At 42.3% G+C, this 21,613-nt stretch overlaps 1 protein-coding gene across 1 annotated transcript in view; it reads left to right on the top strand.

Annotated features, from left to right (window-relative positions):
• Positions 1-21,613, top strand: part of GNL2 (G protein nucleolar 2) — a 63,780-nt gene that overhangs the window by 23,363 nt on the left and 18,804 nt on the right. The window contains exons 8-13 of the mRNA XM_044287101.1: positions 781-894; positions 2,720-2,848; positions 7,233-7,337; positions 8,515-8,673; positions 12,962-13,069; positions 13,290-13,732. Coding sequence (XP_044143036.1) covers positions 781-894; positions 2,720-2,848; positions 7,233-7,337; positions 8,515-8,673; positions 12,962-13,069; positions 13,290-13,732 — 1,058 coding nt within the window. The remainder of the gene's footprint in view (positions 1-780; positions 895-2,719; positions 2,849-7,232; positions 7,338-8,514; positions 8,674-12,961; positions 13,070-13,289; positions 13,733-21,613) is intronic.

Genomic DNA, 21,613 nt, shown 5'->3' with positions numbered 1-21,613 from the left:
TGCACTGTTGAATTGTCAGGCAGATTATCAAGAACGAGTGTTCCCAATAATGTGCCACTTGTGGCAATTGCAGACACCTCAGTCCTCTTTTATGGGCAGCAGACCATGCAGCTGTATGAGGATGAGTGATCGCAGTAGCCATCGCTCATCCTTATACTGGGAAGGTGATGACTACATGTAAATGCAACTCTTTACCTCCACTGAAGAGTAGGCGATTGTTAGGAAGGAACGCTTCTGGAAGCTTCTTAAATCTTTCCACTGGCTACATTTTAACAATGTATTTGCATTGTTTTGCTTCCTACATCTCACTATATGGTTTTTCTGGAGTTCAGGTTTTTATTGCAGAAGGGCTGTCGGCAGATGTGTTTTGTATTATTCTAAAGTAATTGGATTACACGAAGATCACAGCGCTGCTCTGAGCGATCCCTGAATTCATTATGGGGAATATTGCGCTGTAGCGTGGTCACAGATTTCAGAAACCGCAAATTAAACCTTTATTAAAGAGCTGCACTTTATAGAGATTTCTTAATTGGCTGTTAGATCCTGTAGGACAGGAAATAAGTGGAAAATGAATTTTTGAAGCAAATTTCTGCCGTTCCGGAACTAAAGTTGTATACGCTTGTTTTTCTGACACTCGTTTTTGTAATCTATTTATATACTGTTCAAAAATGTATGGCTCTGACTTCAATACATTCAGAAAATGTAGACCAGATGTCCACAGATGTGATGGACAATAACAAGTGGTTCTTGCCATTCTGAGCATAGACTTTTGTGTTTCAGAAACGCTGGGTGGCTCGCTTATCTGAAGATTATCCAACACTGGCCTTTCACTCCAGCCTCACCAATCCATTTGGCAAAGGAGCTTTTATCCAACTTCTCAGGCAGTTCAGCAAGGTAATTGGGGCCGAATTTAGCTTTACAGAACGGTGAAAATTCCAAGGAAATATGGTGGTTGTGGTCACAGCTTATTGCATTGTAGCTTTTTTTGTTTTGGAGTACGTTTTAAAAGCTTTAGCCATTTTTTCAACTAGGTGTTACTTTTCAGTAAGTTTTTGACGCATTTACAGGAGCCATTTATAAAATAATTAAATATCTCTATTTTTTTCCTCTTTTTAATATTATTATTAATATCTTTACATTAATTGAGAAAACTCAACACAAAGTTTTGCATTTATATAATGCTAAAATAGTGCAAACAGGAAGTCATGAAGCAGTCGTCAAATGAAAAACAAAATGGAGACCATCATTTGATTCAACAAGTGGAGGTTTTATAGAATCCTTAGATCGTGGGTGGGGAACCTCTGGCCCGTGGGATCATCTCATGTAGCCCAATGCCTGAGCACATAGTGAAAATGCAAATGACTGCTTCCTTTATTTATTAGCATGTGGGAGGCACGGGAGGATGAGAACAGCACTGCACTGGCTGTACTCACCCTCCCTATTTTCTTCCGGCCCCGCTCTGACCTCACGGTGTGCGCTGTCAGGTCATAGTACAGCGCGGCGGGAGGAAGTCCAGGGAGTAAATTTGCCAAGTGGCAGCTCCCTTTAAAGCTGGAGAGGTTTATTTATTTATTTAAATGTCTGATCTGAGGCTAAAGGAGCGTGGGGATGGTCTGATTGGAGTCTGATATGAGGCTAGGGAGGGTCTGGTCTGATAGGAGGCTGATGTAGGTGGGGGGGGGGGCAGATCTGAGACTGAGGAAGGGACAAAGGTAGGGACAATTGTGAAGTTAGAGGCAGTGGCAGAGTGAAAGCTGGGTGAACCCCTCTCTGGACCCCCCTGGGATTAGCTTGGCTTCCATTAATGCTGAATAAAGAACTAAATACATAGCAATCTGAACTCAAAAATTAGACTGCTATGTTTGGTCAATTATATATGAGAATACAGCGCTCTGGATTTTTTTTTTTTATTGAACCGTAATTTATGTAACTTATCCCTAAGTCAGTTATATGTATGACCAAATATAGCAGTCAAATTTTTAAGTTGAGAATTTTGTATGGCCCTTAAATGATGATGCAAATATCCATATGGCCCTCGCCAGCAAAAAGGTTCCCTGCCCCTGCCTTAGATGGTCAGACATGGCAACAGCATCTCTAAACTGAGGTAATAGAGGGAAGGAAGTCTACCCACAGGGTGCAGACACTCAAATGTGTCTTGACAGTCTTCCAAGATAAATGTCAGTTCTTTATCATGTACTGGTTGAGTTGACTCGTGACCTCCGAGAGATGTAGTTTTCCTTGCAAGCATAAGCTTGGTGGCAAGGAAGATGGAGATTCATTTCTGTTTTCTTGTTTAAAGGGGCTTCCCATGGTTAATACCAGATGTTGTAGCCCTTAAGTGAGTAGGTGCAATACTTCAGACTAGAGTCAGACCCCCATATTTTTCTAAGATTATTTAGGGGTCTGAAGCAAAGGGCCAGAGATGTCTCTGCAGTCATTGGTAGAAGTCGTCATAGTGGTCTAAGCTGGATAATCGACCCCATTCCCAGCCTCTTTGCACAAGGACTTGGCCACCAAGTAGGTATTATGAATCCAATTCTGCATAAACATAAGTTGAAGGCAGTGGGACAGTATTGTACCGGAGTCTTTCTTTACATAACTAAGGTTGTGTATAAGGATTTCAGTTATAAATGTGAACACGTGCTGCTTTTAGATTGGTATTCTCCGTTCTGTTCTTTGTAAGAAATGTCTCTGAAATAACTTTACTTGCATTTAACAGCTGCACACTGACAAAAAGCAAATTAGCGTGGGATTTATCGGATATCCAAATGTGGGCAAGAGCTCTGTGATTAATACCCTGCGTTCCAAGAAAGTCTGTAATGTTGCCCCAATAGCTGGTGAAACAAAGGTAAGAGAATCCAAGTACATAAAGTCCAAACTATCCCCACCCTTGCCTTCTGCTTGCATACTATGTACATGTGAAACATAATTAAAGGGGTTTTCCAGAGAATGGCAAACCTTTTTTTAGGTGGTTGGGAAAGGAGCAAATGTTAAAACTCACCTGTCAGGGGTGCTCTGGGTCCAGTGCCAAGCTCACCTCTCCACTGCTTCTGGTGCCCGCTGGCTAAACTGTCTACATGCATGTCACTACTGCCAACTAATCTAAATGATCTTTATATTGTTTGTGGTAATTAGGGATCGACCGATTATCGGATTTACCGATATTATCGGCCGATATTCAGGATTTTGAACGTTATCGGTATCGGCATCTATTTTGCCGATATTCCGATAACGTCCTGGGAACACAGATCGCGCTGCTGACAGCGCTCTCCGTGTTCCCTCAGCAGCAGCACAGGGAAGAAGGAGCAGTGTCTCCTCCCCCTGTGCTGCTGCTGCCGCTCCAGCCAATGGGAGGACAGGGGACAAGAGGAGGGGAGGAGCTATGGCCACTGCGCCACCAATGAAGCTTAATCTCACATTAATTCATATACAGGAGGCGGGAGCTACAGAATCACATAGCCGGCTCCCGGCCTCTGAGCTGTAGCTGCGATCTGCGGTAGTTAACTCCTCAGGTGCCGCGGATCGCAGCTACAGCTCATAGAGGTCGGGAGCCGGCTATGTGATCCTGCAGCCAGCTCCCGCCTCCTGTATATGAATAAATGTGGGATTAAGCTTCATTGGTGGCGCAGTGCACCCCCCCAAGCCCCCCAGTATCAGACATTGGTGGCGCAGTGCGCCCCCCCTCCCCCCCCCCCCCAATATTAGGCATTGGTGGCGCAGTGCGCCCCCCCTCCCCCCCAGTATTAAGCAGTGGTGCGCCCCCCACAGGATTCCCTCTCCCCTGCTCCTCCGATCGGAGCCCCAGCAGTGTAATGCTGGGGCTCCGATCGGTTACCATGGCAGCCAGGACGCTATTGAAGCCCTGGCTGTCATGGTAAGCTCCATGCTGCTGTGTGCACAAAGCACACAGCAGCAGGGACAGTGTGAGCTCCTATTCACCCTGATAGATCTCTATCAGGGTGAATAGGACAAGGGTTCTAGTCCCTAAGGGGGCTAAAAGTTAGTTTAAAAAAAAAAAAAAGTAATAAAAATAAAAACACCAAAATATTAAATATAAATGAAAAAGAAAGATTTACAAAAAATAAAAATACCCATTAACAATAAACATTAATTTTCAGCAGATTTGTGGGAATTTTTTTTTTTTTTTTTCAAAAATGAAAATTCCCAGAATATCGGTATAAATTATCGGCTATCGGCCTGAATGTTCACAAATTATCGGTATCGGCCCTAAAAAATCAATATCGGTCGATCCCTAGTGGTAATCATTGTCCGCCTCAAACCTAGATCTGTAACCTTATGGCCCAACTAGGGATGAGCGAATCTACTTCGGATGAAACATCCGAAGTCGATTCGCATAAAACTTTGTTCAAATACTGTACGAAGCAGTATTAGAATGTACTTTTTTTTTTAATTTTTTTTACAGTACTTAGTAATTTATGAAGTTATTACCCGAAGTCTCACAAGACTTCGCGAAGCAATAACTTCCGCTCATTGGAGCCAATACATTCTAATACTATATGGAGCTCCTGCTCCTTTCAGTATTGGAACTAAACTTTATGCAAATCTACTTCGGATGTTTCATCCGAAGTAGTTTCGCTCATCCCTAGTCACAATGTATAAAATTCTCCTTTTTAAACTGGAAATACACATGCAGGTTTTAGTGAAGTGTTTTTTTCCCCCAAACACAAGTAGATACAAAATAGTTCTCATTGAGCTTTCCTTTATATGAGCCCTTCCTTCTGGATCATCTCCTGGCTTAGTCCAAAGAACTGCATGTGTGATTCCAGCCAAACACCTTTTTGAAAACATAATGGGAATACAGGCAGCTGGTGGAACTTGGTACATCCGTAAATTTGATTGCAAAGGTCCAGAATATTATTTCATCCTTTTTTTTCACTTTACATGCAAAGAAAAATACATTGAGAGTTGTAGCTAATGCTTAAGATCACTGGTGGAACATGTTGAGCTAACGCTTGTCTTCTATTTTTTTTAATTGGGACTATATGCTGATGACGAAAAGTTAACTCTGAACCCGTAGGATACCAGCGCCATACATGTACGGCACAGAAATCCCAGCGCCGTACATGCACGGCAGGCTGAACGGGCGGGTGCAGGAGCTGCGCTCGCTCGATCAGCGGTAGGGGTCCGGCAATCGCTGATAGCCGGACCCCTGCTGTATGCATCGTTGAAAATACTGATGGCGCATTAACCCTCGCACTGCTGCGGTCAGCGCTGACCGTTGCATGTGTGGGATCCTGCCGGGTCCAGGGTGTCCACCGGGTCCCCACGCTGCTGTGACAGGGACCCGATGGCAGGGAAGGCAGCCAGACAGCCCCCTGGATCTCGCAGGCAGGAAGCAAGCTGTAAGGCCTCTTTCACGCGAACGATACTGATTGGCTCCGGATACTTTCAGGGTGCGTTCAGTGAAACTCGCACCATTTTGCAAGCAAGTTCAGTCAGTTTTGTCTGAGATTGCATTCAGTTTTTCCGCGCGGGTGCAATGTGTTTTGATGCATTTTTCACGCGCGTGATAAATAAACTTAAGGTTTACAAACATCTCTTAGCAACCATCAGTGAAAAATACATCGTATCTGCACTTCCTTGCTCTAAACTTCTAAGTCTTCTAACGTCCCCAACAAATAAAATGGCATTCACAAAATGATCCAAACATGAAGTAGACATATGGGAAATGTAAAGTGATAACTATTATATGAGGTATCACTATCTGTTTTAAAAGCAGAGAAATTGAAGTTCTTTGTAAAAAAAAAAATTATTTTTTTTACCACTGTCATGAAATACAATATGTGACGAGAAAACAATCTCTGAATGGCTTGGATAAGTAAAAGCGTTCCAAAGTTATTTCCACATAAAGTGACACGTCAGATTTGCAAAAAGGTGATGTGGTGTAAAGTGGCCCGCTAGTCAAGGGGTTAAAGACCCTATCTCTTCCCTAAGGAGCAAAAAATTAATAAAGTTATACAAGCCTCAAAATGGTATCAATTAAAACTACAGATCTTCCCGCAAAACAATGAGCCCCAACACCGCTCTGTAGATGTTACCATAAAAAAGTGACGGGGGTCAGACTATGTTTTTTATTTTATTTTTTTGTATCAAAACGCAAGAAAAACTATATAAATGTAATACCAGAGCTTCACTGAAACAGCTGATTTGTGGGGGTGCAGGGTGTCAAAGCCCTGACAATCAGATACGGAGTATAGTCCTTCAGTAACAAAATCCTGGAATACGGCTCTAAGACTCCGTTACTGAGACCGGGGACTTGGAGACCACACCACTGTGAATATGTGCAGTTGGCACAAAGCTTGCTGGACAGACCCTAAAAGGGAGGTCCATAGATCTCCAGTGGTACTACTACGAAGCAGAATCCATGAATGAAGCGGCTCTCAGAAGAAAAGCTGGTCTTATTACAGACAGATGGCTTCATAACTCATCTGTTTTTTTTTCTTTACTTCATTAGCACAAATAAGTCCCAGTTCTGAGAACGGATGCCTGAGGGTGACAATGACCTCCTATCCATGTCATTCTACAGATTACTCATTCTTATGACAGAACAAAGTGTTACAGGCCCTGTGCTGGGTGACATGCTCCTACTACCCCACAGGGCTGAACCGCATATTGAAAGCAGAGCATTGGGGTTCTTTGACATGGCCCAATGTGGGACCGTAACAAGTCAATCGGCCTGTTAAACCTTGCAAACGCAAACTGCGTGAAGTCAAACTATTGTTAGCATATAGCGGTTACCACAACCCTCGTTCAAAGATGTGCTTCTAACCAGCAATTGTTTTTCAGCTGCCTAGAAGATCCGATCATCTCTTGCTGGTTTTCAGCGGATTTTTGTGGGGCTTGTAGACGGGCCAATGAATGGCTGAAGAAACTTTCCATTCTTCTGGATTCATCCTTGTAAAAGGGCCTTTACTCAGCCCGGGTACATAAATATTGGAAAGCATGGCATTCATAGAGTCCATAATTGCAGAAAAATCAACTCCACTTATTTGGGACTTTCTGTCTCTCGTTTTCTACCCATAATGGGGTCTGTCATGCTTGTGTACTACTTTAAAGTCTAAAATGGACTTCAAATATGTTTGTTCATTACAATTCAGTTGGTCTTTATTCTAAGGCTGGGGACTGTAACCAAAATACAAATGCTATAGTAATAATTGTTATATGGGAACTGTAGTAGTTTACCCTCTATGTTCTTTTTTTTTTTCCCTCAGGTTTGGCAGTATATCACACTGATGCGACGAATATTTCTTATAGATTGCCCTGGTGTTGTTTATCCATCTGGGGATTCTGAAACGGACATCGTTTTGAAGGGAGTGGTGAGTATGGACTGAAATGGTTGTCCATAGTGCATTTAGCAGAGATCCATGGGGACATGGAAAAGGAACTGCGGACCTGTTATATAGGCTTGGAAATGAGAACATTGGCTCACGTATGCTGGCATAGCTACTGGCAGTGGGTCTTCTCTCGTAAAAACTCCTTTGTACCCAGGCTGACCATTTCCAGCCTTCCCTTCGGCTCAGTGTTTACTGTGCTTGAGCCTTCTGTTGGAGGTATACATGAGGATTTCTGGGGCAATCATCTGATGAAAGGTTGCGTAACGCACTAATGCCTAGACACTAACTGGAAACCTGGATGTTTGGTGATGTGATCTGACCATTGTGCGTCTTAAAGGGGTTTCAGAGCTGAACCCGGACATAAGCTCCCCATCACACATTTAGCCTGCATCAGTGGAGCACCTGAGCATTTCTTGCTCCTATGCCCCCCGCCCCTTGCCCTGCATTGCAAAGTCTTTTTCTTTACCACTGGTGACGCACTGGGCTTCTCACCGGCACGAATGGGCGGTCTTTAGCGCTGACCTAGGCTGTTTTACCTGCCGGGCAAGGGGGAGCATAGGAGCAAGAAATTGCCAAAAAATGAAGAGACCTCTCAGCAAGTGCGTGACGTTTACCATATTAGTTAATTTATACCACTTAGTCACCTGACTACCAGACCTCGAAATACACTTGCTGAATGATTAAGACGTAACTTTTTATTTATATATTCCTTTAAACTATAACATACAATGTGAGCCTCTTATTGTATCTATATAAATCTGTTACTGTTGTGCCTCGCCAGTAACATTGGTAGTGGAGCAACAAAGTGGCCAGCTTCTTGTACATCAACATAGATCACACTTCCATCGCATTTCAAGTCTCTGTCTATTATGAATAGGACAAGGCTGGGTCGACTGCTGCTCTAAAAAAACACAAACACATTCTCTTCCTCCCGACATGTTTCGCCAGCCATCCGGCATCCTCAGGGGGTCGGGCAGGTGACCTGCCTGATCCCCCTGAGGATGCCGGTAGAGAGAATTGAAATGCGATGGAAGTGTGATCTATGTCTAGTATAATTCCAAATTGTGGTATGTTTCCCCTAACAGCAGACCTCTGCGATTTTGCCAGCCCCCTCAAATGGAAATTGACCATTTCTCTTTTCTTCACTGGACATTGTTAGGTACAAGTTGAAAAGATTAAAAGCCCTGAAGATCACATTGCTGCTGTCCTTGAGAGGGCGAAACCGGAGTACGTCAGCAAGACCTATAAGATAGATTCCTGGGAAAATGCTGAGGATTTCTTGGAGCAGCTTGCGTTTAAAAGCGGAAAGCTGTTAAAGGTCAGTGAGCATGCCATATTCATTGTTTTCATTAGAATTGGATTTTCTTAATTATTTAGTTTGACTTTATACATGTATTACTCCAAAAAGCCATCCTATTTGTATGATTGCTTGCATACTGCAGAACCTTACTTTATACATTACCGTATATGCCTTGTGCACACCACTATAGGCATTTTGCGGATCTATTGACTTCAAGAATAGGACATGTTCTATCTTTTGTGGAAGGCACACAGAACTCGTGAGGCCTTTCTGTTGACTTTACTTTTTGCCCTTCTTGCCCCCTTCCCTAAGGGCGCTTTCAGACGAGCGAATGTCATGCTCTGCACGCGTCCTGAACTTCCAGCACTGCCGGGGTTGCATAGCATTGTATTGATTTATGACTCTATTTAACACTTACAGTTCTGGAATGTATTGGATAACATTGTCAGCATTATATTGATTTATGATGCCATGTGACCCTGGCAGTGCTGGGAGTTCAGTACGGGTGCTGCGCTGCGAGTCCAGAGTGACACTCGCTCGTCTGAAAGTGGCCTTAGGAGATGCTTATCTGATGGTAATTCTCTTGGTTTGTATCTTTTTAATATGTTAACTTCTTCCAATAAAGATTTAATTGAAAAATAAAATCTGTAATTATTTAGGAATGACATTTTACTAAAAGCTAATGACGACTGTATTATACTGATGTAAATGGTCAACATGAAATAATAGTTGAAAATTAAGAACTGGTGGCCTGTTTCCTTGACTCAAAAATAAAACAGATCTTTTAAAGCCCCAATTAAGAGTCTTCAAATTACGCAAGAAATGTCCATGAGAAGAAAAGGGAAGAGCATAATTAATTTCTACATAAGGCTCCATTTATTATGGTTTGAATTGTGCAATCATAGTATGAACCTCTCCCCGTCAATGCCCTGCAAAGTAAGGGTGGAATGGCACAGTCCATTTGCCAGAAGCATGTTAAAGGGGTTCTCTGGTAATGTTTTAAAATAGCCGTCAGCAACCTCTCTACGCTAGAGGATAATGATGCGATCCTGTCTATGATATGCCATCATGGCTGAGCAGCCTGACAGGAAAACTCACCATTTAGGCCTCATGCACACGTGCGCATATTCTTTCCATGTCCGTTCCTTTATTTTTATTGAGGACCATATACAGAGCCATTCATTTCAGTGGGTCCGCAAAAAAAAACTAAAAAACGGAAGTTACTCTGTGTGCATTCCGTTTCTGTATGTCCTTATTTCCGTTCCGCAAAAAAATAGAACGTCTTATTATTGTCCGCATTACGGACAAGGATAGTACTGTTCTATAAGGGGCCAGCTGTTCCGTTCTGCAAAATGCGGAATGCACAGTGACGTCATCCGTTTTTTTTGCGGATCCGTTTTCTGCGGACTGCAAAATGCATATGGTCGCGTGCATGAGGTCTTATGTAGTAAGGTAAGTGCTGGAGCAGAGTGTGATCTGGCCCTCTCATCCACTCAAGCAGCTCTCAAAGTGGAGGAAGCAAGTCCTACTCACTTTCTAGTACAGGTGGCTGGCGGTCATTTTGGATCCTTGCCGGAGAAACCCTTTTAATGTACACTCTGTGTCGCACTATTCCAGCTCACATACTGTACTATGACAGGAAACTGTCCTTTAATATGCTGCAAACCTCCAGTTAGTGATGCGATTACAACTGGCTTCTGCATTTGGGCAAGTGTGAACACCAACGCGGTCATTAATGATATGACATAACCTGTGCAGAGGGGACATTCCGAGTCCACAGATCACTGATAATAGGCGGTTCACTGTTAACATGTGCCCCCATAGTACCTCTTGGCATCCACCAACATTTGTCTACCTGGGTGATTATCAGCCAAACGGCGGAACCTAAAGGGCATATGTAAAATACTGTAAAACTGAAGTGTTATCTTTGTTCTCTGCACTGTAGCGACATTGTACATTACACAATGGGCCTCTTTTTGGCATTGCTGTGCTCAAGAGTATTAGAAGATTTATATTTGGGTGAAAGTATTATTCCTTGAATAAAATAAACATTAGGTTTTTTGTTTTACTCCAGTTAAGACCTATAAAACAAACGTCTTTGCCAATTTCAAATAAATAAGAGAACCCTATTTGGACACTAAGAATTACAATAAAAAAAAAAAAATCTTAAATGGGTTGTCTCTCACTGGCACATCCATGCTCCCATGTTCCTGACCACCTGAGAGGCCGGCACTCTTTTCTTTAGTGTGCAAGCACGGCCACTGCTGATGGATTGCAGGGCGGTCGTAACCATGGAAACGACCAGTGTAAAATGCGATGGGAAAATGAATCTAGCCAGCCAAGGAAGCAAAATGGATAATAACAATATAGTAGGAAGTGCCTTGTATTAACTTTCTCTACATAAATGCCACTTGCTGAAGTGAGAGACAACCCCTTTAAAGCCTCTTTCACACGCGCATTATGGATTCTCTCAGGGTCTGTTCAGGAAAAAAAAAGGATGGATTTGCACGCAAGTTTAATCAGTTTTGTCTGCGATTATGTGCAGTTTTTCATTGAAAAAAACCTGAAGAATAACAATTTACATCTCCTAGCAACTGTCAGTGAAAAACTCATTGCATCTGTTTTTCACTGAAGCCCCATTCATTTTTATAGAACCAGAGCTGCGTGAAAAAACGCAGGAATATAGAACATGCAGTGATTTTTGGTTTTTTTGTTTCCCCCCCACCCCCGCTGAATGCAATAATGATGCATGAAAAATTGCTTCGCACATCGCACGTGTGAAAGAGGCCGTGGGGGCAGTTTTCTGGAACTTCAATCTTTATGCCCTCAACAGCTGTTTGAAGGGTTCTTCCTACGATGCCAAGCACAACTATGTACGTTGTATAGCGGCTGTGCTTAGAATTGCTATGCTGTCCCATTCACTTGAAAGGGACTGAGCTGCACAAAGGCCACGTCACCGATAGAAGTCATTAGGGATGAGTGAATCGACTTCGGAGGAAACATCAGAAGTCGATTTGCATAAAACTTTGTTACAATATTGTACCACTTGGAACCAAACCGGAGTTCGGGAAAAGCTTTTTACCAGTAGAAATTAATTTCTGAAGTTATTACCCGAAGTCTCACGAGACTTCGCAAAGTAATAACTTTTGGCTCATCGGAGCCAAGACATTCTAATACTGTACAGTATTCTAACAACAAAGTTTTATGCGAATCGACTTCAGATGAAACATCCAAAGTCTATTTGCTTGCCCTAGAAGTGATCTCACAGGCCTAGGATGAGACCACTACCCGAGGAAGAACAGATCATGGGGAAAGCAGGATGGCCTACTAATCTTTCCTAACCAACCCCCTGACATCCCTTTGTTAATAGGATTCTAATAGCTGACACTGCTGTCTGTGGTTAATAACCAATATCTATAATATTTCATGCATTTCCTGGTATTAAAGAGTTTTTATAGGCTCCTGATATTTGATGACATATCCTCAGGATAAGGCTACATGCACACAACCGTAGTTCTGGTCCGCATCAGAGCCGCAGTTTTTGCGGCTCTGATGCGGACCCATTCACTTCAATGGGGCCGCAAAAGATGCGGACAGCACTCCATGTTTCTCCGTTCTGTACCTCCGCAAAAAAAATGTAGCATGTCCTATTCTTGTCTGTTTTGCGGACAAGAATAGTCATTTCTACAATGGGCCGCCCGTTCCATTCCACAAAGTGCAGAAGGCACACAGGCGGCTTCTGTTTTTTGCGGACAGCAAAAAACTGACCGGTCGTGTGCATGAGGCCTTAGTAATTAATATGCAATTGATGAGAGTACCCTCACCGATCAGCTGTTCCCTGCAGCCTCTGCGGATGGAGCTAGCACTGTGAATGGAACAGGGAGCACAGCTCCATTCAATGTGTAGTGGCCATTCACTTCAGTGGGAGCCGAGCCGTTACACTTTGAACAGAGCTGTTCTTCCTGCTCCATTTACAGTACTGCAGAGGAAAGCAGATGACGGGCCTTCTCTAATCAGATATTAATGACCTGAACGTGAGGATAGGTCATCAATATCAGGAGCCTGGAAAACCTCTTTAAAGGGAGTCTGTCACAGGAAATTCAGCATGCATGTAACATTGCAGGATAGAACTTGAATGAAAATAAATGAAATTATTGCAAATGGATGTTTTGCATTTGGGTTACTATTTATGAAAAAAATAATTTTATATATATATTTTTATTTATTATAATATATAATTTTTTTTGGTAAATTGAAAGTTTACTTCAACACTTTTGATGATAACTTCTTTTTCTTGCCATGGAAGGGTGGAGAGCCTGATCGCCAGACTGTTTCAAAGATGGTACTAAATGATTGGCAGCGAGGGAGGATTCCTTTCTTTGTAAAACCACCAAATGCAGTGCCACCTCCAGAGGTACTTTTTATTTTTTATTTTCCTTCCTTTAACATTTTGTTTCCCTGTCGTTTGCTATGACATTTACAGCTTTCTTCTTTCTAATGACTGCTGTCCCTGCTGCCAGTATACACACCCAGCTACAGCTGGTGTCCTCTCTAAATCAGTAGCATTTGTTGGCAAATTTATATATGTAAGATTCTGTAAGTTCATAAGTGCATTTTGGTCATTTTCCTACTAGCCTCAGCAAACATCATTAGCAACGGCTGCTGGAACCAGTGCGAATGAGGAAGAACTTGACGATGAAAATGCAATCACAGACACTCAGGAAGCTGCAATTTTGGAAAAGGAGGAGATAAGAGAAATTTTGTCAAATGTTCGCCAAAACTTTCGAAAGATTAACATCGCTCCAGAATTTTCACAGGAAGACTTGGTGCCTATAGAGATCGATGGGATGTCAGACATTTCAGAACTGGATTCGCAGGAAGGAGACGTTTTGTCAGAAAAAGATGAACATCCAAGTGCCCACATTTCTGATGCCGAAACTGATGCTTGCTCAAATGCCGATCCGAACAGCGCTGCAAAGCATAGTTCAAAGGTGTTGCTGCAAGATTTGGACGATAGAATAGCAAAGTGCAAGAAGTTTCTGGATAAAGCAAAAGCCAAACGATTCTCTGCCTTAAGGTATTGTAAAGCGCTCTTTTTGCATGAAATATTTCCCTTATGCTTGTTGTCATTCAATTTGATGATTCCCATCATAGGCAACTGTAGGTCTCCTGCTTTAAAGTCCAGTGTTGGCGCCATGCTTCAACATTTACATTCTTGCTGTCCTTTCACTTACGTTAGGTGGTACCAAGGCCAGGTTCACACTTCAGTTATTCAGTCAGTTATTCCCATCAGTTATTATGAGCTAAAACCAGTAGTGATACCTACTCAGAGATCAGGTGTAATGGAAAGATTTGCACCTCTTCTGTGTTTTTTACCTGGTTTTGGCTGGCACTAAGTGGTCAAAAAACTGAAGTGAGAACTTGGCCTAGCCTAAAGTAGCTTGCGGTTACATGGAGGACCACTAAGCAGAGCTAGTGAAAGTGAAAAGCTCAGCAAATGCTCCACTGGTATTGATAAAAGGTTCTGCAAGGGTGAATAAAGAAATGGGGAAGATAGATCCTAAGAGCTTGTGAACAAGGCAATATGATAAATCTGTAATATGCTGGCCACAGCTTGTTATAAGCTTATACTGGTGATAGATCACAAAGGATTCTTATTTCATAAATTGTGTAAATCCATGATGAAAAATATAGTGCCGTGTAAAACTGCATTCTGTCTAGGGGACATTCTCCTCTAGAAGCACCATATGTGAATCCAGACCCGTAGGAGCTCTGTCAGACTGGAGCTTGGCACACAGTAAGGTTGGGTGCTTAGGGCTTTATTCAAGGTTGCTCTATATTTTATATTAAACTAGTAGTACCATGCCTCCCAAGTGTCCCTCTTTTGGACCCATGTCCCTCTTTGATCCTTAAATGTCCCTCTTTTTAACCTGGGGAATTAATGCATAAATGTCCATGAATATATTTACTAAATTGCTCCTTACAAACTATCTGCATGGTTTCTACCTGTATATTAGGCCATAACTTCATTATTTGGTGCAATTTGGACCTTTAAAATATCTATAATGGATATTGAAGTGCAAGAAAAGAAATTGTCCCAGGGGCTCCACATGCTGCAAAAAATAAAGGAGCTTATACTCGCCTAACCGATCCCCAGCTGCTGCAGTTCTGATGGAGTCAGTAATTATACTTTGGGCGGAGTTAGAGGCGTAGCTAGTATGAAAAAAATTGCTGCGATACTTGTCGGCATATATTGTCCCTCTTTGAGATTGTAACTTACTTCAGATAGAAGTACTACAATAACTCCAAACTTTTGAACAAAGCCACCAAGAATAATTCTAGAATAAAAAGAAATTAATAAAAATACATTGATTTGGAGGTTTAAAATGCACAGTAGGTGGCTGTCTGCACAAGTGGCGGATTCTTGTGCGAAACCACAGCGTAGTACAGTACCAGCGAAGTGTATGAGACTAGACAAATCTCTTGTACACTTTGCCTTTTTTTCTTTTGCGGCATGTCAATTCTTTCTGCGGTTCATTTGTGTGGATTTCACCCATTTCAATGCGAGGGTGAGATCAACCGCAACAAATCCGCACCAAAAACCACAAGTAACAAGTGGGTGTTGGTACACATTTGGTTTGGAAAGGTACAGAAATCTGCACAGCAATTTGTGCAGAATTTCTGCAGGATAGCCCATACCCATGTGCAGATAGCCTTAGGGCTTGTTCACTTGTGACAGGATTGCTGTGGATTTTCTCTCTAGACTTGCGGGTTAGAAACCTGCAGCAGATTACAGTACCAGCAAAGGAGCCGAGATTACAGCAAATCTCATCCACATGCTAAAAAACCTTTCCAAGTGGAAATTAAACTGCAGTATAGATATTTATACCTGCCACATGCCAATTTAATATGTGGATTGGCATGGATTTTACTTACTTCACTGGGGAAAATCTACAATACAAAAGATTTTGGTGGATCTGTAGGACAATCAAATAAATAAAAAAGTAGTAGTGAGCAGAATACTCCCCGTCCAGATCTCTTTTCCCCTCCTGTGACATTGCTTGCTTGGTCCTCCTGTGCTGCAGGGTTCCCATGTGTCCATGTCCTCTCTGGAGGCGAGGATCCAGAGGCGGGTGGGGAACCACTCATGCTTCACCACAGGAGAAGGGAGAAGATTCAGAAGATAAGTATACAGATTATTATCTTGCCCTTGTCATTCTGCAGCAGCAAATCTGCACGTCTCCATTTTGGCTTTATGCCAGATGGACATGCACTCAAATTTACAGCTGAAAACTGAACTCCTCTATATAGGTAATCAGTATCTGATCGGTGGGGGTCCAACACTCAGGACCCCCTCTGGTCAGCTGTTTGTGAGCGATGCGGCCTTCTTCGTGCTTACCAAGTACAGAGCAGCACATTGTATAGTGGCTGTGTTTGGTATTGCGCTCAACCCCATTCACCTAAATGGGGCTGAGATGTGCCTAGGACATGTCTGATGAACGGGTCATGACTGGTCTAGGAAAAGCTGGTCTACTGAGAGCGCCGTGGCCTTCTCAAACAGCTGATTGGTGGGGATCTGACCCTCACTGATCAGATACTGATGACCAGGTCATCAGTTATAATGTGTCAGAAACCCCCTTTAAACCTACAAACAACCCATTCTGCTGTTTTATCACATCCACTTATTGCAAATAATTTGCACGAGAATTAAGATTTTATAGCACTTTTCTATAATGTGGGTGGGTCCTGCAATGCAAGTCTTGGTAAATCTGATCCAGTATACTTCTCTGTATATTTTCTGAGTTGGGTAGAATGCCAGGTAACTAGTGTAAACCTTACAATCCCTTCCACATCCTGACAGACATAACATTTTGACTTGCTTCTGGACTTGTTGGCAAGTTTGCAAATAGCACTTTGTCCACCTTTTCACACCCAAACTGATGTTGGCTGCCAAAGAAGTCTTTAGGATGTTTCACAATAGTTTTTGGGTGAAAAGAACATGTCGCCCTTCCCAGATCTTCAGTGCTCTCCAGGGCAGAGCGAGCGCCAGGATCTACACATGTTGGCTTGGTTAGGCAATGTACTGAGATTCTGAGGCTGATTACTGAGTGATTTAGAGGCTGTTTATTAATTCTAATGATTTGACAAAACTTCTTCGGTTGAGGCCAGGTCTAAAATAAATAAGGCTAATGAAACCTTGGAGCGATGGTACATATTTGTGATTGCTTTCAGGGAAAAGTGTAATTAAGACATTAACGCTGACATAAACTGAGAAAGGATGTTCTGAACATAAAAGTTAAGCGTTGGGAATTGTCATTTTACCATTTCTTTCTCTCGGCGATGAAAGCTCAGGTTCTCTTCAGCAGTCTCAATTGCTCAATTTAAATCGAATTGGGAAATACACTGCCTGTCCAAAGAAAAAGTCGCCACCTGGATTTAACTTAGCAAATAGTTATGAGCCTCCTATTGGATTACTGCATGGGCAATTATCTTTCAGCTGGCAACACGTTATTTAACCCCAACTGGTGCAATGAGTTGCCTCTCATTTCTTAAACAACCATGTGAAAGACACGTCTCGTGGTTGTGGAAAAGATGTTAGTCTGTTTGAGAAGGGTCAAATCATTGGCAAGCATCAAGCAGAGAAAACATCTAAGGAGATTGCAGAAACTACTAAAATTGGGTTAAGAACTGTCCAACGCATTACTAAAAACTGGAAGGATAGTGGGGACCCATCATATCCGAGGAAGAAATGTGTCGGGGGGGGGGAAAGAAATCCTGAATGATCGTGATTGGTGATCGATTAAACGTTTGAAATCAAATCGAAGAAAAACAGTGGAACTCAGGGCTATGTTTAATAGTGAAAGTAAGGGCATTTCCACACGCACAATGCGAAGGAACTCAAGGGATTGGGACTGAACAGCTGTGTAGCCGTAAGAAAACCACTAATCAGGGAGACAAACCAGAAAAAAAGGCTTCAATTTGCTAGGGAGCATAAAGATTGGACTCTGGAGCAATGGAAGAAGGTCATGTGGTCTGATGAGTCCAGATTTACCCTGTTCGAGTGATGGGCACATCAGGGTAAGAAGAGCGGCAGATGAAGTGATGCACCCATCATGCCTAGTGCCTACTGTACAAGCCTGTGGGGGCAGTGCTATGATCTGGGGTTGCTGCAGTTGGTCAGGTCTAGATTCAGCAACAGTATATGCTCCAAGAATGAGGTCAGCTGACTACCTGAACATACTGAATGACCAGGTTATTCCATCCATTTTTTCTTCCCTGATGGCACGGGCATTTTCCAAGATGACGATGCCAGGATTCATCAGCCTCAAATTGTGAAAGAGTGGTTCAGGGAGCATGAGACATCATTTTCACACATGGACTGGCCACCACAGAGTCCAGACCTTAACCCCATTGAGAATCTTTGGGATGTGCTGGAGAAGGCTTTGCGCAGCGGTCAGACTCTACCATCATCAATGCAAGATCTTGGTGAAAAACGAATGCAACACTGGATGGAAATAAATCTTGTGACATTGCAGAAGCTTATCGAAACAATGCCACAGCGAGTGCATGCCGTAATCAAAGCTAAAGGCAGTCCAACAAAATATTAGTGTGTGACCTTTATTTTTTGGACAGGCAGTGTATATGAAGCCATTGGCTACATATATTTCCTAATTTAATTTACTATAAACTCTGCTCATACTATGTGTATGTGTGTGTTTATGTATATATGTGTATGTGTGTGTGTGTGTATATATATATATATATATATATATATTATAATATAATATAATTTTTTTCTCCAAGGTCAGAAAATAGGCACCTTTTTAAAACAGGATGCTATCTAGTTTCACCTTGTTGCCATTCTTTTGTACAAAAACATGATCTGTCCTGAATGGGACAGAAAAAGCTATTTTACAATAGTAGGTAAGATCTACTTTGCTGATATTTTCATTGTTTGACTGGCATACCTTATTTTTAAACTGGTTTGGAAACAAAAACAGCATAAAGATTGTATACCAAGGAGTATATATTATAACAGAGCAAGGATTTTTCAACATAGCATTTCTAGGTATACTAGTTTTTTTAGAAAACATGAATCCTTTTTATTTGCGTACTATAACAGAGATATTTTAAAAGAAACTAAATTCACGTAGGTCAATATTAGCCCCCTTAACCTGTAGGATACGAGCGCTGTATATGGACGTGACTTAAATCCCAGTGCTGTACATGCACCCATTCGCTCAGCAGTAGGGGTAACATACATAGTTTAGAAGGCTGAAAAAAGACCTCTGTCCATCCAGTTCGGCCTGTTGGGATACTTTCACGCTAGCAGCAGGACGGATCCGACAGGCTGTTCACCCTGTCGGATCCGTCCTGCCGCTATTTCGCCGTGCCGCCGCTCCGTTCCCATTGACTATAATAGGGACGGGGGCGGTGCTCCGGCGCAGCACGGCAGTGCACGGTGAGAGACCGCTGGACTAAAAGTACTGCATGTCTGGCGGCCTCTCGCTGCGCACTGCTGTGCTGCTCCAGAGCTCCGCCCCCGTCCCCGTTATAGTCAATGCCGGATCCGTCCTGCCGCTAGTGTGAAAGTACCCTTATCCTGCAAGTTGATCCAGAGGAAGGCAAAAAACCCTGTGAGGTAGAGATCAATTTTTCCTCACTTTAATGGAGAAAAATTCCTTTCCGACTCCAATCAGGCAATCAGAATAGCTCCCTGGATCAACGCCGCCGCTCTAGTAGCTATAGCCTGTAATATTATTAAGCTCCAGAAATACATCCAGGCCCCTCTTGAATTCCTTTATTGTACTCACCATCACCACCTCCTCAGGCAGAGAGTTCCATAGTCTCACTGCTCTTACCGTAAAGAATCCTCTTCTATGTTTGTGTATAAACCTTCTTTCCTCCAGACGCAGAGGATGTCCCCTCGTCACAGTCACCGTCCTGGGAATGAATAGATGATGGGATAGATCTCTGTACTGACCCCTGATATATTTATACATATTAATTAGATCTCCCCTCAGTCGTCTTTTTTTCTAAAGTGAATAACCCTAATTTTGATCATCTTTCTGGGTACTGTAGTCCCCCATTTCAGTTATTACCTTAGTTGCCCTTCTCTGGGTCTTTGTAGTATTGACAGCCGAACCCCTGCTGTATACGCAGGAATCTGTGAATCCACCGATGTTGGCATTTTAACACCTTGTATGCCAGGGTAAATGTTGATTGCGGCATACATAGGGTTTGTGGAGAGTACAGGCACAGCCCCAAACCCCATCGGGTCCCTGTGCTGCGGTGACGGGGACTCAGTGGGTGGAACAGCAGCCCGATGCCCAACACAGGCATCGAGGCTTGCCTCCTACGGGAGCTTTTGAGATTCAGCCCCTAGGCTGAATACAATGTATTCTAATGCATTGCAGAGGGGGTCAGTCCCCCAAAAGTTAAACTCTCACAGTGGGACAAAAAAAGTTTTTCATAATAAAAATAAATAAGTTAGGTTAAAAAATAATAATTGGGTATTGCCATGTCCATAATGACAGGCTCTATAAAAATATTACATGATCCACCCGCATGCTGTAAAAAAGATATAAAAAAACTGCCCAAACAGCCATTTTTTGATCACCTTGTCTCACAAAAAGTGTTATACCAAACGATCAAAAAGTATCCCAAAATGGTACCAATCAAACCATCACCTCATACAGCAAAAAACGAACCCCTACATAAGATGTCCGAAAAATATAAAAAAATATGGCTTTCTGAAAATAGCGACACAAAAATAGACATTGGCTATCGCCCGCGTCTATAAAGACCTGCTCTAAAAATTTTATATTATCTATGCCCTTAGGTGAATGCCGTAAAAAAAATACAAATAAAATAAATTGGTACCAAAAAAGTGTACTATTAAACGATCAAAAAATAATTTACCCAAAAATAGTACCCATAAAAATAGTTTACTCTTCCCGCAAAAAATGAGCCCCTAGACAAGACGATCGGAAGAAAAATGAAAAATATGGCTTTCAAATATGCTTTATTATGTAAAAATAGACATATTGGGTATAGTCACGTCCGTAAGAACCTGTTCTATAATGCTGGTTTCACACGAGTGAGTGTCATGCTCCAGACTCGCAACACAGAGCTCTCCCGTCCTGAACTTTCCGCACTGCCGGGGTCGCATAGCATTATATTGATTTTATGAGTAGTGTTGAGCGAACTTGTGTTTTTAAGTTCGGCGTCCAAGGTTCGGGTTATTAGCGAATCCCATTATAGATTCCGAATTCCGTTGTGGTCCGTGGTAGCAGTATCCATAACTGGATTCTTCGATAACCCGAACCTTAGTTGGCGAACACAAGTCACTCGACACTATTTATGATGCTCTGTAACCCTTACAGTTCTGTAATGTATTGGATAACACTGACAGCAAGATATTGACCGATTGAAGATGGTGTACCCCAAAATACTAATAAAACTCACCTTTTAGGCTACTTTCACATGAACGTATTTAGTTTTTTCCGCGTCCGTGCTTGGATTGGATAAGGACCCATTAATTTCAATGGGTCTGCAAAAAATGCGGACAGCACACCATGTCCATTCTGTAGCCCCCGCAAAAAAAAAAATGTAGCATGTCCTTTTCCTTGACCATTTTGCAGACCAGGATAGGCATTGTTACAATGGATCCACACACAAAAAAATTATGCAATACGGATGCTAAAAGGAAGTCACTTTGTGAGGCTTACATAATAGAAAGCACCCAAAAATGACCCAAACTGATTTTACAAACGTTGTTAACCCTTTTAGGTGTTCCACAAGAATTAATGAAAAATGGAGATGAAATTTCAGAATTTCACTTTTTTTGGCAGATTTTCCATTTTAGTCTTGTCAGTTTTTTTTTTTTTTTTAGTAACAAAGCAAGGGTTAACAGCCAAACCAAACTCAACATTTATTGCCCTAATTCTGTAGTTTA

Source organism: Bufo gargarizans, chromosome 3 (genome assembly GCF_014858855.1).
Source record: "Bufo gargarizans isolate SCDJY-AF-19 chromosome 3, ASM1485885v1, whole genome shotgun sequence".
Taxonomy (NCBI): domain Eukaryota; kingdom Metazoa; phylum Chordata; class Amphibia; order Anura; family Bufonidae; genus Bufo; species Bufo gargarizans.
The sequence above is the reverse complement of the archived record's forward strand: the minus strand, read 5'-3'. Positions and strand labels throughout refer to the sequence as shown.